Below are 16,741 nucleotides of genomic sequence, written 5' to 3'. Positions count from 1 at the left end.
AGCCAATACTAAACTACAAAGAGGTGATTTGAGGTTTAGGAGCGTTGGTAATGTTGTGTATATTTGTGAAGGATTAAGTGCTGTTTCGTTTTATAAACAGCGCTGTTGGGATCACGACCCAAACACCCACATTCATTTACCTTATAAAAAGCAGGCAATTTGTTTTAGAAAATGAAGAACTTCTTTTATATTTTCCAGTTTGAATGGTTTGTATTTGCTAACACAGCAAAACACATTGTTATGCAAAAGTCTAGTTTCAGTCCTGAGTTCTTGAATTCAGTAAAAAGGCAGTGTTATTTTGGTATTAATTAACAAATTGAGGAACAAAAACGAATTGATGTTTTTTGATTCAATGGAACATACTGTGTTGAATTGGTTTAGCAAAATAAACGCAAGTTGAAACAAACGACTGGGTTAGTGCAGTAACTTTTCCCATTCGAAATGAGTCATGACCTCCTGTATAAGAGCAAATATCGCTAAAGTGTCCAGAACAGCTGTAGGGAAGTCTTACAAGACACTCATGCTTTCCCGTGTTGTCAAGACGACCTGGACGCTTCCAATGTTACAGCTAAATATGCATAGTGAATTTTGTTACATATTTTATGGATGACTTGTTCTTATTTTCCAAGACTCATGTCAATTCAAGTGCACAATAGGTTTACAATGGATGTGGGTTTAGCACAAATGAAGTACACTAAAACTTGCCACTGGAAAGAGACCCCAGACCTTTGAAAAATACATATGCTTGACATGTCCTTGAAAACAAATAATACTGTGAGCATGCTTTATATATTTGCCACACCATGACCTCGTGCCCCACATTTCCATCGTCTCATGCAGTGTCTTCATGAACAGCTTTGACACTTTCACTACATCCATCAGCTGGTGCATTTAATTGCTTGTAAAACTGTCAGAACTCCATTATATTAACCACATTAACGACCATCGGTAGCACAATGAAAACACACTCCTCAAGGTTCAACACTAAACCTTGAACCGGGTGAAAATATAGACAGCAAATGCCTTGAGCGGACTTTTTGCTTCATATAGCTCTTGTTTGTACAATTCCCTTAGTGCCATCTTCATTCAGTAGATAACGTTGTCTATGTGATGCTGCTTCCCTTTGATAATGCAAGGGTGGTCCTTTGGGACAACCAAGACACTGAGCCGACACGATGTGGTTTTGCGATAAAAGAAGCAAGTGTAAACATCCAATATTATTCAGCCAGCTTCCACTGGTATCCTGCCAGTCTCTCCGCTGTGCTTTATCTTATCGGCTGGAGGCTCGAGTCTCTTGTGAAGCCATCTGCAGGATCTAATTCAATTGGAGAGTGCGGCCGTTTCATGTTTGATGCATGGACATGTGTGTGCCTCCGAGACAAATGTGATCTTCCTTTGTAGCGCAGAGGTGAAGCAGTGTTATGAATAAAGCACCTGGGCTGCTCGGCTTCCTGAATTTTTCAGACATGGTTTTGGTTTCGGAGGTGACACCGAGCGAATTACTTTCTCACAGCTTGTCAAAAGTTATTAGCGCAGGGAGTGTATGTGATCAAACTTACTTACAACAACGCTATACCCTGTAAGAAATAGCCAACGCAATTCACTTCCTGTTTAGGCGGCTTGCTCAAGATGAAGGAACAGGAGAAACTCATGACACCGTATTGCATGTTCTATTTCAAACAGGGGGAAAACATAGCTGACTTTTTACAACTCTCTTGAGCAATTTTGAACTTGTGAATCAGAGAGAAGTACATATGGCTGATAACATGCAGCTAATTTACTGCAGTTTTGAGCTCCACTCCCCCACAAAGCCCCTTCCATTTCTTTCCGTTTACTTGCAGCACTGTCTGACCTTGTTTTGCTTCTTAAAATTCAATGCAGCATTAAAGGAGGAATACATTTATTGGTAATGACGTTGGGTGACTTTGCAGATCTCCGGGACCAAATTAGTCGCATCTGAGCCTGCATTTTAAGATATTAGATTAAATTCTCGGAGCAAAATGACCTCAGATTTTGCAATTAACCTTTAAAGTGATAGTCTGGAAGTTAAAATGTATTACACATTTTATTAAATGTGCGAAATCGTCCACCTGGTCTTGCATTTTCATGTTAAGTAAGAAATAATATACAGTATATTTAATATTTTTTGTAAAGTCCCTCCTTCCCGGATCACAGCAATCACTAATCAGAGTCTAGTGAGACGAGGTCCAATCAGAAGGGGAAGGGGAGGAGCTTGATTGTTTACTGTTGATAATTCTGTTCCTGTTCTCCTCATTTTGCAAACTAAGAAGGTTCTGGTTAAAGAGGGGAGGAATTTGATTGTTTGCTTTCATATTTCACTCTATCTCTCCTTATTTTGCAAACTTACAGACTATCACTTTAAAGCTATGATAAAAGTAATGTGTAATTTCCACATAACTTGTTCTCGCTGCACCGCATTGAATGAATTCTATCTAAAAAATACACACTTAATTCCCGTCAATTTCCATGCTTTAAAATCAGTAAAAAATAGCGGACCACTAGTGATGACATCATAAGCTGGAGCCGATCCCGGGGATGCGTCAAAAGCAGAATTTCCTGACACAATTCTTTCATCAACATCCTTTGGCTCCCTCCTTTTGGACAAACCACAGGAAGACTGCCTTTCCTTTCTGCTTTGACATTTGGCTACTACTCCAGCACTTACATTTTTATTTGCACATAGTATTGAAGAATAGTTACGATACTGGAGCGTTTTAAGGCTGTGCAGTGCGGTGTTGTTCGGCCATGTTTATTGTTGAACTTGCCGGGCCATATTGATTATTGGATGCAGTTTTCTCCTCTGAAGGCGCTGCTTCATGTAATTACACTGTGAAGCTGCAGACCACGCATGTTTTATCATATACAGGTATACGTCATATAGAAATTTGCATGGTGTTACATGAATGCATTAGGGACCGACAGTGATTAGAAAGTTCATTAATAAACATCAAAATAGGTATTCCAGACCATAGAGGTGGCTTATTTACATGTGATGTATCTGTCTATGCAGATAGTATCTTAGTGATAGCATAAAGCAGCAGCAGTGATCAGATTTGCTATGGCAGAATAAGCATTATTAGATATTAGTGCTGCAGAATGACTTAATGACTTACTAAACCATTAAACACATTACACACCATTATCTTTTAAATGTATTACCATTAAAGGTGCGGTATCAGTTTTTTTTTCCAGGCATATAGTATCATCTATAGCATACTCGCATAACTATGCTACTCAAAGTACAGACAACATAAGCCATGGGTTTCTTACAAAAGTATTTAAAATGATAAATGAAAAGCTAAGTCTGCAGGGGCGGGTGCTGTGGGCTGAACTGAGGAGGAGAATGTGGGAGGGGCCTCATCCCCAGGCGGAGCTTCGTCCCCTCCAGCAAAACAGCAGGAAAATGGCTGCTGGCAAGAAATTCAATACATGAAACAGTCTGAGCAACACTGGAGGCATGTTTTTCAGCAGGGAATGACACACACAACATGATAACCCCCCCCTTTAAAAGCCCCCGCCCCAACTGAACACATTATCTCCTGTTCGGCTTTACCCAAATCTAAAAGGTCACAGGTTATTCGCCAGTCTATCGGCTCATTTGAAAGACCTACAAAAGTGAGTGTAGCTTTTTTTTTCAGCTCATTTTTTTCACATTTTTCTCATGTTTTCGCATAAAGGTTTTGTTTCTTTTTCATTGTTTTTTGTTGCTTTTTTGTTGTGTTTTTGTCAATTTTTGCTACTTTTTTGGCACGTTTTTGCGTCACTTTTTGGTCACTTTTGTCGCGTTTTGATCGCTTTTTGTCATTGCTTTTGGTCATGTTTCCGCCACATTTTTGTTCTTCACATTTTGATGCTTTTTTTTTTAAAGAAGCTTTTAGATTTGGGTAAAGCCAAACTGGAGAAAGTGTGCACAGTTCAGGTGGGGGTTAAGAGGTTAATCAAATTGTGTCGAATAAACAGACTGAACTTTTGCACATTTTTACTGCGTGTGTTTGTTTTGGGTTGTGTTTGATAAAGCATGTAAAGCTCAGTCAGATGAAAAATCTCAGTGATTTTGCAAAACAATATTGGAGCTTCTGACGTTGCAGTAACGATGATTTGGTGATACACATTGCTTAGGGGACAGAGTGAAGCTTAGGTAGATGTCAGACCATGGGAGTAAATCCGATAGTCTTGTTCATGGGTTTTACGTAATAGCAAGTGCCTTTTTCTAAACTCTCTTTTTTAAATAAAAGTCATTTCGAATCAAACTTCTGACAGCAGATCCGTCAGGCGTCAGGGAGATGAGACGGCATAACATATCGCACTGGCACCGCGTTGCAAAAAAAAATAAAAAATCGTTCAATAATTCAAAAAACAGATGTGAAAAATCCACAAATGCGAGAGGAGCCCATTTGCTTTGACTGTTCTTCTGGACGCCTGATTTCAATGGTTACTTCGGGGACCTCTGTGCCGCCGCATTGTTACGGAGCCTCCTAATTAAAGGCTCCTATGTTGCCCCATTTCAACAGGATGCCGTGTATATAAATGAATGCCCCCACAGTGCCTATAAACACGGACTCATGTATCTTTTAGAGACGCCTATTCCACAGTGTCATTAGCAGCGTGTCCTCATTACGCAGCACTGTAAAAACCAACTACAGGGAAACAGCAGGCAGCGGAGCCACTCAGCAATGAACAAAGATTACACAGGCTTCTTTGGGGGGAAATGGCGTTATTACAAGGGGTGAATATGAGTGTGTTAGGATAAGAGTTTCTGAAGGGAACTGCAGTATGAAGGTACCACTGACAGTGAGACTTCGGAATCTCAATTCATCATGAGCAATTAGAGATGCTACTCATCACCTCGCTGAAAAGGTGATTTAAATATGATGAAACGTAAAGTGTACTCTGTTTCCCCACAGTTCCTCTGCCTGAAGAACATCCGGACGTTCCTCGCTACCTGCAGCGACACTTTTGGGATGAAGAAGAGCGAGCTGTTCGAGGCTTTTGACCTGTTCGACGTCAGGAACTTCGGAAAGGTAGGAACAGCACAGTCTTTTACACTACAAATGGAAGAAGCACTCCAACACTGTACTCAAGTTAAGGTAGTCTAGTTGAAAAAGTAAGTAGTGCTAATTAGAGGTCGTCAGCTATGGGTTTTTCTAAGGCTGAGGCCGATTTTTGGTGATTTTTATTGGCCGTTGCTGAGATGCTTGGCTGATATTATTGACCAATATTTTTGCAGTGGCTGATTTTACTTTACTTTAGATAATCCAATCATAGTTTCTGTCTCAGCTTTGATTAGCTTCCATTAGCATTAGTATCCTGCCGTTAGCATTAGCATCCGGTTGCTAGCCACAGCATTTTGTGTGGCGATAGGCCTGTCACGATAACAAATTTGAAGTTCGATACATTGAGGCAGGAAAGTATCGCGATAAACGATATTATTGACTAACGATTCTCGATACTGTCAACTCTCAGGCATATAAAGACAGTAAACCTTTGTTCTAAAAGTGCATAATCATATCCTAAGATGCCCACACAAGCTGCAATAAACATGAAATATAATGTAGCTCCATTTGCTTGAGTTGGAAATCAAAGTTTTACAAAGAGAGAATTGAGGGGGATGCTAATAAATGTATAGACGATAAATATCGAGCCCAAAAATATATAGTTTAGATGATATTTATTTAATGATAAGTCGATATAGTAATTATCGTGACAGCCCTACGTGATGATCAAAAATACAATTGCAGAGGTTAAAACTAAATCAGCCATTACATTCTCCAGGATCTGTGCTTCAAAATGACATGCAGCATGGACTCATTTTAAAGCCATGACTTCGCTCTTTCCAAATGGGTAGCCTCTCATTCGGGCCCATGAGATATCGAGATATCGATATTTTTTTGGCCCTAGATCATAAAGTTAGTGGTTAGGTTGGGGATTAGGATGATCTAACTCCCAAATATCGGCCCAATATATCGGTCCACCTCTAGTGGTAATATTGCAAATAGTTTCTTGAATCATAGGTGGATCTTTCCAGAAAGTCAAAGCTGGATTTCTGCTTGACACCAGTCCAGTAGTGCTATTCCCTTTTTGACCCTAGCATAACTTCCATCACATCATACAACTTGCCCGTTTCCTCACATATTGGCATTGTTTCATATTTCTTCATTTTGCCATCCGCCATAGCATTTGTAAACACCGTCTCTGTGTTATTACTGTCTTCATATACACTAATAACTGCAGTCTGGGGCTCCCCTCGCTGGCCCTGATCCCACTGTCAGTGCTGAAGTAAGCAGCGTGAGCAAGCACTTTAATAGCTTCCTCTTATTAAAGCCTTTTTTTTGCCCTGTTACAGTGACTTTATGCAGGGTTTGAAGTCTGGCCTGGGGTCCACTTCTTTGATAGGCCTCCTCTGTCACGCTGCTGTGTCTGCTGCCCCCGTGAAGGCCCTCTAAGGTTTAATTAGAAGGCCCAGCCCCCGAGCAGCGACGGGGCGGCAGTAAGACGGATAACAGACCAGTGAACATGATATGGAGCCGCCGTAAGATGACAAGGTCTTGCCCTCTGTGAGATATGAAGAGATATAGCAGATTTATGAGTGGAGTATAGGTGTAATCTTCCTCTTCTTGGTAGTACTGCATGATGAAGTTTTTTTATAGTAATGGCTTGCAATAAAACCGGAGGGTGATGCCGAGTCGGGACGTAGCATGTTGGGTTTGAATATATTGTGTCTATCTATGCAATAATCCATCCTCATCCCTATATATGTGAAAATAAGTTTGATGCAAATTGCAGCTGTACAATAGAAAGAGAAAAAATCTTGGTCTATTATCTATCCCAAGTGGTGTCTGTCCTGGCCTGCTAAGTTTGTGCTTTTGTCATTTCGACTCATCTGACCACAGAAGAGTTTCCGTTTGCCTCGGCCCGATATAAATGAAACACCTCTGATGGGACTGAGGTCATGTTCAAATGCCTCCCTCGTTGCTTCAAAAGGAAATGGTCTCCTGCATAAATGGTTGTAGCAAGCTGATGAATCATGCGGTCTCTCTCTTCTTCTTTTGCCTCCTGAAATCAAAATGTTGTCAACCATGTCTTGGTCAAAAGTGAGCAAACTCGATTCCATTTCAACGGGAGCTAATAGAAATGTTGTTTCTCGCACAACGTGTCATTCAAGGGGGCGTGGCCTAGCCGAGGGGGAAGAAAACTTCTCATTGGAATCATAATTTTTCCCTCTTTTTAGCCGTTTTATGGCAGACTATAAACATATGTATCACACACCACTAAAGTCAAGTCTAATTTGGGTCTTTATGGTTGTTTTTTCACAGCAAATTGTTCAGTAGAAGCGAAAAACAGCACTCGTCTGCATTGCTTTGCTAATGTTAGCATACTTCCTGGTTAGCATTGTCCATTTTGTTTGTATTTATGGGCTGTTGAACCACTTTGCTCATCTCCATGTCTCTGTATCTTTATTCAGCAGAAAAAAATATTCAGAATTCAGCATTTGTTAAAGACGCTAGTTCCAAGTTGGCCATTTCATACTCACTACTGCCACCTCAGGTCATACATGTAACTGCACCTTCATTATGCTCATGCATGAGAGCACTTCGGACCCGAATTAACACCTTTTTGAGTGACAGTGCAGGATTTTAGAGGCAGTTGTGGTGAACAGGTCTGAGCTCATTCTACACCTTAGGACATCACGGGAACATGTAGGGGGAGGAACATACTTAGTTTTAACATTTTTAAACTCCGTATTGTCCCTTTATGGTGTCGAAATGGGAGAAAGTTCTGTATTTTTCTCCCTCTGGCTGCTTCAAACACAACCACATATGGGCATTTTCAAAGATGCTGGCTCTATCTATAATGCTTGCCTGTTATGACTTACTTGTTGTACTGTAGCTGTTGTTTTGCGGGTGTAAGATATCAGCGTTTCTCAAGCATTTTGCACCTAGTACCCCCTCTTTGCCTTTGAGTGCCTAATGTGAGTTGCAAAAAGACCACTTACCATAACATATTGACTTTCAAGTACAACCAGGCCCACATCAAAATCAAATGAGGACTAAATTGTGTGTAAACTGGGTGTAAAACATGTCTGAACCATTGAAATGAATATGTTACTAAAGATCTAATTAAATAGTTTCTATTTAAAATGAACAAAGTCTAAAATTGTTCCAGCACTGAATGAGTCGGTAAATGTGAGCGTATTGTCGATTACAAAAGCATGCGAGTCAACCGGAGGCCAGATCTTGTCCTAGAGAAAGTCTTTTCATTTGATTCGACCCAAATGTGTTGAAAGTAGATGTTCAATTATTCTTAGTTTTACATTACTGCCATTACGGAGTGCTTAAAAAGACTAATAAGGCCCAACTGCTCATTATCAATATGTATAGGGCTCTCACATGTGAAATAATAGGTAATTACTTCTATGCTCAGAGAGAAAAGAGCTGGATTGTGGCCTTTTGCGGCTCCTGCTGTGCAAGATTAAATGGGAAAATTCAGTGATCTCAGAAAGACTAATTAAAGAACATATAAAGGGCGAGAGAACATTAAAATGGCCCAACTTCTTCATTTAGTATTGAGTCATTTGGAAGGGGGTGAAGGGCAGGGAGAGACATGCAGCTAATAGTCAGATCCGGGTGCAATATAAGCCATTATTATAATTAGAAGTGAAACATTCAGTGGATATATACACAAAAACATGATCTCTGCTGCCAGATTGAATATGACATTAAGTTGTCTTTTATCTTACCAAATCCTGCAATCCCCTAACCTGGCTAACGCCAGGCTGCTGTGTGCGCTCGAATTATTTCGAACTGCACAACAGCCTGGGGACCATGGCCGACATCTCCGGTGGATTTGGGAACCAATCACAGAGCGAGGAGGGACGGCAAGACGATGACGCGCTATTCGATATATGGAAGCTTGTAGTTTATTTACGGATAATAAAAAAAAAAGTTTTTTATTATTTACGGATCCAACGTGACAGCAGCAGACACGATGGTATTTTTTGATCAAGCTTTAGACCTTGTTCTAAATAGTTTATATTCAAAAGTTTACAGCGGGTACGTCATACGTCATCTCATACGATGATACGATTGGCCATGGCTACGTGCAGACGCAAGATACTTTTTTTTTTTTTTTTCGTATCGCCCAATAAACGAGTATGGACGATCGTAAACCACACCTCTCCTACGAGAAAATGAATTGGTGGTCCCCAGACTAAATATCACTTGTGATTTTAGTCTGGTGTTAGCCAGGCTAGCAATCCCCCAGACTCTCCAACATTAAGATTGTGGTCTCATCTCAGCGTGGATTTCGGCCGAGGTTGTGGGATCGCTGGGGCAGAACACTTTGATGGCCCTCTTGAGTGAAGCGCGCGGTGAATTTAACGCGTGGGAAATTAGACGGCGGGTTGGGCTCCGTATTCCCCGCCTGGCTGCCTGTGCTCCGGGCTAATGGACTGAGGAGAGGGCCAAACCGCCACTCACCTGCACTTCACTCCGCAAGCTTTTGCCCCCCTTTTTTTGTGTAAAAATAGACAGAAGGAACAGCTGTTGAATAAAACATCACGAGGGCGCGTTTTGCTGGTAGGAGTTGTAGTTTTGATAGCTTTGTGTGGAAACAAGTGCCGCCGTGAGCAATCTCAATGGGCCTGTGTTTCCACGCTGCTGAAAGTCAGATCACTGGCTTGTCCTAAGGATGCAAAAATAGACTATAGTGCGAAGATTGAGGTTGGGGGTTGGACTCACAGCCTAGACATCTCCCTGTGGATTCCCATGGACTTGATACACAAATCAGATGACCTCAGTGAATGAATGATAGAACTGGTGTCTGGAGAGTTTGATGTGAGCATAGTGGGGCAGTAGTTCAGTCTTTCCTCACAGCAACGACAGGTAATGCTGACATTTCGTGCGGCCAAATGCCCATGACAGAAATCTGTTTCTACCTGTTGTGTGTTTGACCACCGGAGGAGTTAGGAAACCGTGCTGTCAAACCCCTCTGACCTTTTCGATCTGAATTCAATCAAAATAACACGCTGGACTGTAAGCTGGACGAGAAGGAGTTCAAATGCCATGATATATCGTTGTGGATTACCAAGTAGACTGAGCAAGGGTGCACTGAAACCCCGTTCTGAAATGATTGCACACTCGATTTAAGTTGCATCACAATGTATTTTAATGAGAGATCTCTATTAGCACCCCTTTGAAACTTAAATGCGCCCTCAGTCAGGTTGTTCTCGAGCTGACACTAGCATAGCAATTTGCACTGTGATTGAAAACAATAAGTGGCAGAGATAATACTTCAAGTGGACCTACTCTTCATAACTGTGGTTTAAAAGCGTCTTTTTTGGACATACCTTAAAGGAATAGGTCACCGCTTTTTCATACTTGAGATATATTCTTACCTGAGCTGAGACGAGTTGATACGTACCTGTCTGGTCTTTGTGCGTGCCCGTGGAAGACCGTGGTAGCTTCCAACTTCAAACCTGTTTGGAGCTATTGGAATACATTGGGAGAGGCCAAATGCTAAAAACATCTGTGCATGACTGAGGGCACGCACCAAGACCAGACAAGTACACATCAACTCGTCAAAGCTCAGGTAAGAACATACCTCAGTATGGAATAACGGCGGCCTGCTCCTTTAAATGCACCCTCAGTCAGGTTGTTCTCGAGCCTGCGCTGATACTAGCATGGCAATTTGCACTGTGATTGAAAACAATAAGTGGCAGAGATAATACTTCAACTTCAAGTGGAAATACTCTTCATAACTGTGGTTCAAAAGCGTTCTTTTCGGTGTTTTGCATTGTAGGATTTCAATTGATGTCTAATGTTCTGAGTTGGCTCTTTCTAAATACCAGGAGTATTTCAGAAGTAGAAGACAAAACGACCAAAGTGAACACGGTTAATCAAAGCTACATGAAGTGAAGAGGGTTTTTTTTTTTTAGATGACGTTAGGTGAACATGATTTCGCATTATGAGTCATGTTAGAGATATATATGCAGATAAATGTTTTTGGAAGTTTTGCGAATTTCATCATAGCTCCAACTCCTGCTGCTGATAAAAAGATCCTTTGGTCTGGCACATATAAAATTCCAAACTGAACACTATGCACATACTGGGGAATTCCTTAAATTTGAACCTACATATTGCATCAGTCACATGGGATCGCTTTTATCACTCTCTCTCCCGCACTTTAAAAAGAGAAGTAAAGGAATCCAGTCGGCAAAAGTACAACACCCCGAGATAAAAATCTGGTTTGGAATTTGAACACAGAGAACAGAGATGTGAGTAAATGACTAACGCAATGTTACATTCACAAAATCATCAAAACAAATGTAGCAAGCGTGTGTGCGCTTTGCACGAACATCTGGTTAACACATCTGTCCTCCTGCGGGGAATGGAGAAACCCGGCTGCGCAGAGCAAGCTTGCATTCATACATACACGGGGAAAACTACTCAACTGTTACTTTACCTGTGTCTTTCAAAAGTGCACCCATGAGTCATAAGATTTAGCTTTTACAACTTATGGGGTCACAGATACATCTCTTCATCAGAAATGTTACAAGTGACTTCATGTCCTCGGTTCTGATATGTTAGAAGCTGGGAAGATGGGTAGAGTTTGGGATAGTTGGGCAATGATGTCTGTACAAGCGGATCAGAGCATCACCGATATGTCAGCTTTTATTTTATGTGAAATGTATTTACGTCCACAGAGACTCACAACCTCTTCTTCCAAGTCAGCTCTTGCCCCGGAGGAAACGCTTCTGTACAATCCTTAGAGACGAGGGAAACCATAACCTTAATTATCTCAATTTGCCCTTCATACATTGATTGCTACTTTCAGCTTTTATAAACAGAAACAAGATAGACCTTAAAGGGATATTTCAGGGTTTTTGACATAGGGCCTCATTTCCTCATTATCCAGAGTGTTGTTGATTTCTGGAGATTTTTATATTTTTATTTAGTTCTTATATTTGAAGAGTTTAGTGGTGCTAGGCCAATGCTAGGTGGTGCATGTCTATGGTAACTAGTAGCCTGCATTAAAAACAGTTTGACCCAAGCACAGTGCACCTGAGGCAAATCACTTATAACACCAGACTACACATATAAATGTCTGTTGAATAAAATATAACCATTTTGCAGTTAAAAGAACTTTGAGTTGCATCAGCTTCCTGGTTGCCGGATCTACAGTGTTTACCTGCGGCCGGCATTACTACACGTGGAGTTCACGAAGGAGCTTTCTACAAATCAGATATGGCAACGTTTGGAGGACTACCCCATTATTTTGAAGAGGTTTTTAATGCAGGCTACTAGTTGCCATAGACATGCGCTAGCCTAGCACTAGCCTAGCGTCACTAAAGTCTTAAAATATAAGGACTGCATGAAAATTAGAAAAAAAAATCTCCAGAAATCAACAACACTCTGGATAATTAGGAAATGAGGCCCATGTCAAAAATCCTGAAATATCCCTTTAAAATTAAATCGACCCTAATATTGTTATTGCTATTGTATTCCTCCAAACTGAACGTATACAAAGACAAGAGCGCCACTAATGATGAGCCTATAGTTAACTGCTTGAATTGTATCCATTACAAATTCTGACTCATTCTCTCACTTCTTATTCCCTGCTATTTTTGACATCCTTAGATCAGCTGGTTCATGTATGATCTCACCCTGACAGGCATCACATGACTGGACAAACTGCTCAGTAAAAGGAAAAATGTGGAGTGACACAGTGACCTCGGTGCGACACATGAAATCTGCTAATCTCAGAGGAAATGAGCTGTGCTTCATGTGCAGTCAGCTGTACGTGGTCCCACAGCAGAAGCAGGAGTCAAGAGGTGGCGCAATCACACGTTGTATAAATGCTTTTCGTTCCAATTCGTAATTTTTAAACCTGGCAGAAGCCGTGCTGATATTACAGCGCAGATTTCATTAGCGCGGTAATCAATCTGGAAAGGCGCCGGCTTAACTCACTTGTGAAGAGGACGTACTTTTGGGGTGATGCTGCTGCTGATTGGATCAAGCGGAGATCTTATTAGCCAATCACTCGTCTCAAACCACAGCTGAACAACATACAGTATTGTTATTGTTTTTTTCCCCTCATATTGATCTCGATTTTCAATTTGATTTTCATTTTTCACAATAAAAACAAATACTCAGCTATCAGATTGCTGATTTATGAGCTTAGACATATGTTATAAACTTCAGCTCAAACAATAGCAAATGTCTTTCCTCCAGTTTCATTTAACACACACGCATTTTCCATTGTCTAGTCCAGTGGTTCCCAACCTTTTTAGCTTGAAGCGTGCTGTAGTCGGGCCGCACCCCTCCAGCCTAAAACTGTGGCCCCCACAGATGTATTAAAAAAGCAATTGAAAATAATTGCTAATAAGAATTTATTTCAAACAAATACACTGAAATTGGAGTGTTTAGTACACCTGTAGTCCTTACTCAGCAGGGTTGCCAGGTCCGCGGGTGAAAAAAAGTGTGAGGGTGGTTTATTTATAGTTCAAGCAGGCTTTACGTCAAATTGTATGAATACAAGGTGAATTGCAGCATTATTGTTGACTTCAGGCGTGATATCAGGGCAAATACAGGCATACAGGCCAACCTATTAGGCTCACGTTCCGGGGCTAAGAGGGAAAAAACAGGGGTAGGCAAGGTCCGGACATATGCATCCATTGCTCTTACAATTGCTCAATTGTAATAATATTAAAAAGTTGTTACAATTGTTCAGATAATTGTTTATTCAGCCTTAGATATTAAGTATATTGAGAGGATGAAGAGGCTTTGGGGTCCGGTCTAAAGCCTCTGGAGGTCCGGATCTGGACCCAGGTCCGCCCCTGATCTCATCCAAACTCCAAAACTAGGTTTAAGCTGTTTCTGCCTAAGAAATGGCTGTAAACCTGATGAAGTCCTATGATGAACTGCCCTGCCCTAATACCTCAACCGGATTGGTCCGACAGGGTATCTGTGTTGCATTCATCGGAGTTTGGACTCTTTCAAGATTTTTAAGACTTTATTGTGAAATCTGACGGGAACTCAGATCAAAGTTGAGTCATTTTTTGGCGATTACGCCGTTATATTGACAGACACTTTGCAGGTAACATATACAAATAGAAACTTTTTGCTCCTCTTAACCAACATTTTACATAAAGTTCTTGTTCTTGCCTAGAGCTAGCATGCTTACCGTTATCATCAAATTAATGCTTTCTACTCCAGTACAATTCAACATCACACGTTCCTATCTACCTCCTCCAAACTCCAAACCAGGTGCGGCTACTGCCATCGGAGACCTAATGATTAAAAAGCCCCATGTCCATTATTGAGTTGAGATTTCAATTTAGATGAAAAATTGTGATTAATTGCCCAGCCCTCGCCCAAGTGCAGTTAACAATAATGCCACAGTGTTTACTTCAGTTAAATATGGGAAATGCTTGTGGTTATTCCTCTCTGAAATCCTCAAAAACACGGGTGGGACATCCTTCAGACTCCATACTCTGCAGATTGACAGGAGCGCTCCCTGAATGATTGATGCCGTGAAACCCGATAACCTTGCGAGAGACACCGCTTCGGCCGACTATGCAAATGCAGCATCCTTTAAAACGCGCCAAGGGGGGAGATGCCACACCTGCATTTACTGTATCAGAGACAAGATGCTGCTGTTCGTGCAGCTGCGTCCCATTCACCCCTCATCAGCGCACATTTACACCGCCCCAGTCACAATGGGCCACACTTTCAACCAGAAATCTGAACCTTTGATGAAACTGAAAGCAAGTTGAAGCAAGGGACAAGTGACACAACTAACCTAGCGATGCCTCCTTTTGTTTAATTTGAAAATATGTGCTGATTAGACATTGAGAATTGAAGATGCTCAATTAACAGTTCGCTCGTATGGTTGAAAGATTAGCTCACAAAACTGGAAATACGAGTGAGTCCTTTGTATTGAAAACTAATTTCACATTGATTACTGAAGTCACACAGTTTGTTAGTGAGTATCAAACTGTATAGATAAGGCGTTTTGTTCACATGTCTAGACTGCTATGTCTAGACAGAGAACACAACAAAACTGGATCTTAATGAAAAGGCATCTGGAAATAGTTACAAAGCTATCATTCCTGTGCTGAATAGCTGACTACCGCAGACATTTTGATTGATAATGGGTGATTGAGAAGCGAAACCGTTTAATTTCATAAGCAAATAAGCTAACAATTTGTCAGCCTTTGTCGAGATTTGCTTCCTTTTCCAAAACTGCCTGCGGTTTTGTGAGGCTCCCAAAGAAAGCAGGAAAGATTATCCTTTGTCTCTAGTACTGATTAAATATGCTTATTACTGACATTGTAGATTTATAAGCATATACAATTGGCCAAGTTTTAGCTTGCATGGTGCTTCTACATTTGCTTCTCCCCTCAGTTTAGTACTTTCGAGATCAGATCAGTAAAGCTTCTCTTTCTATGCCGAAAAAAGGTGCAAATTGTTAGTATTGGCTGTTCAATTTTGATTTGAAATACCATATAAGCTGCATGTCTCTGCTCTCTTTCTGTCGTCCAGGTTTTGTTTTGGCGGGGGGTTGAAAATGCCACAAAAACGGAGGGGGAGGGTAACATTAAACCAAGAGGAAGCGGAGGAGAGAAAAGCATTATTGATTAGCGCGTCTTGCTCCTCCGTCGACTGTGATAAATTTAACGAAGAGCAGCTTGGACCCCGCCCCGTCAGAAATCATCTCCTCCTCATACCCCCTTTGTCCTTCAATATGGCCCGGGTATCAGATGACAGGGCGAGGTAATGGAGGGCTTGGGTTGCATCTTTGGGCCAAGCGTTGAGGTTTTACAAGGAGATTTTATGGACACTTTTAGCGTCAAGCATCTGGGCGCTTTGATACAAGAAGTACTTTGTGAAATCGTAGTCGTTTACAGTCAGTGAATGCCAGTTCATTCTAAATTTAGTTAAGGTTTCCCAGCTTGGTATATAGAGTCGCAAGGTTATTGATGAGGTTTCTGGAAAGATATTTTTGCTATAATGCTATTATAATCCTGATAATATTTTAGGAGATTGTTCAATATATAATGGGGTCCCGTTAGGGCCAGGATGCACCTGTAAGAGAGATATCACTTTCCAGGTTAAATATAGGGCAGTTATAGATCGTTTGGAATTAGCACACACAGGCTTGTAAACACTTTGTTTTATTGTTTAAGGCAGTCATTTCCAATCTTTGTTGTCTCCTGTACCCCTTAAGTCTTTCATTTCTACTCAAAGTACACCTTATAATGCTGGTGTTGCTGGTTATTTAAAAAATGATCAGCTAAACTTTATGCTTTATGATTATTTTTGTAGTGTTTTGGGTTCAAAATAAGACTCACTAACCTCCTAACCCCGGTCTTAACCGAACACATTTTCAACAGTTTGACTACTTGAAAAAAAGATCAAAATAGAAACAAGAATGAGATTTAGATCCATCCATCCATCCATCCATTTTCTTCCGCTTTATCCGGGGCCGGGTCGCCGGGGCAGCAGTCTCAGCAGAGATGCCTAAACTTCCCGGTCCACACACACCTCCTCCAGCTGTTCTGGGGGGACCCCGAGGCGACACCAGGCCAGCTCGGAGACATAGTCCCACCAGCGTGTCCTGGGCCGTCCACGAGGCCTTGTCCCACTAGGACATGCCTGGATGCCTGCATCCTTTAGATGAGGATGAAAACACAGAACAAAAGCGTCAAAAACACAACTAA

The 16,741-nt window shown here is 41.2% G+C and overlaps 2 protein-coding genes across 3 annotated transcripts in view; both read left to right on the top strand.

Moving 5' to 3' along the window:
* nrros (negative regulator of reactive oxygen species) overlaps window positions 1-16,741 on the top strand; it is a 326,601-nt gene that overhangs the window by 45,130 nt on the left and 264,730 nt on the right. The gene's annotated exons all lie outside the window — the stretch shown is intronic.
* The window catches only part of vav3 (vav guanine nucleotide exchange factor 3), a 107,806-nt gene that overhangs the window by 13,956 nt on the left and 77,109 nt on the right, over window positions 1-16,741 (top strand). For both annotated transcript variants that reach the window (XM_079576020.1, XM_079576019.1), the window contains exon 2: window positions 4,926-5,042. In XM_079576020.1, the coding sequence (XP_079432146.1) occupies window positions 4,926-5,042 (117 nt within the window). The remainder of the gene's footprint in view (window positions 1-4,925; window positions 5,043-16,741) is intronic.

This window comes from Gobius niger, assembly GCF_951799975.1.
Source record: "Gobius niger genome assembly, chromosome: 18".
Classification (NCBI taxonomy): domain Eukaryota; kingdom Metazoa; phylum Chordata; class Actinopteri; order Gobiiformes; family Gobiidae; genus Gobius; species Gobius niger.
This window is presented reverse-complemented; position numbering and strand designations above follow the sequence as displayed.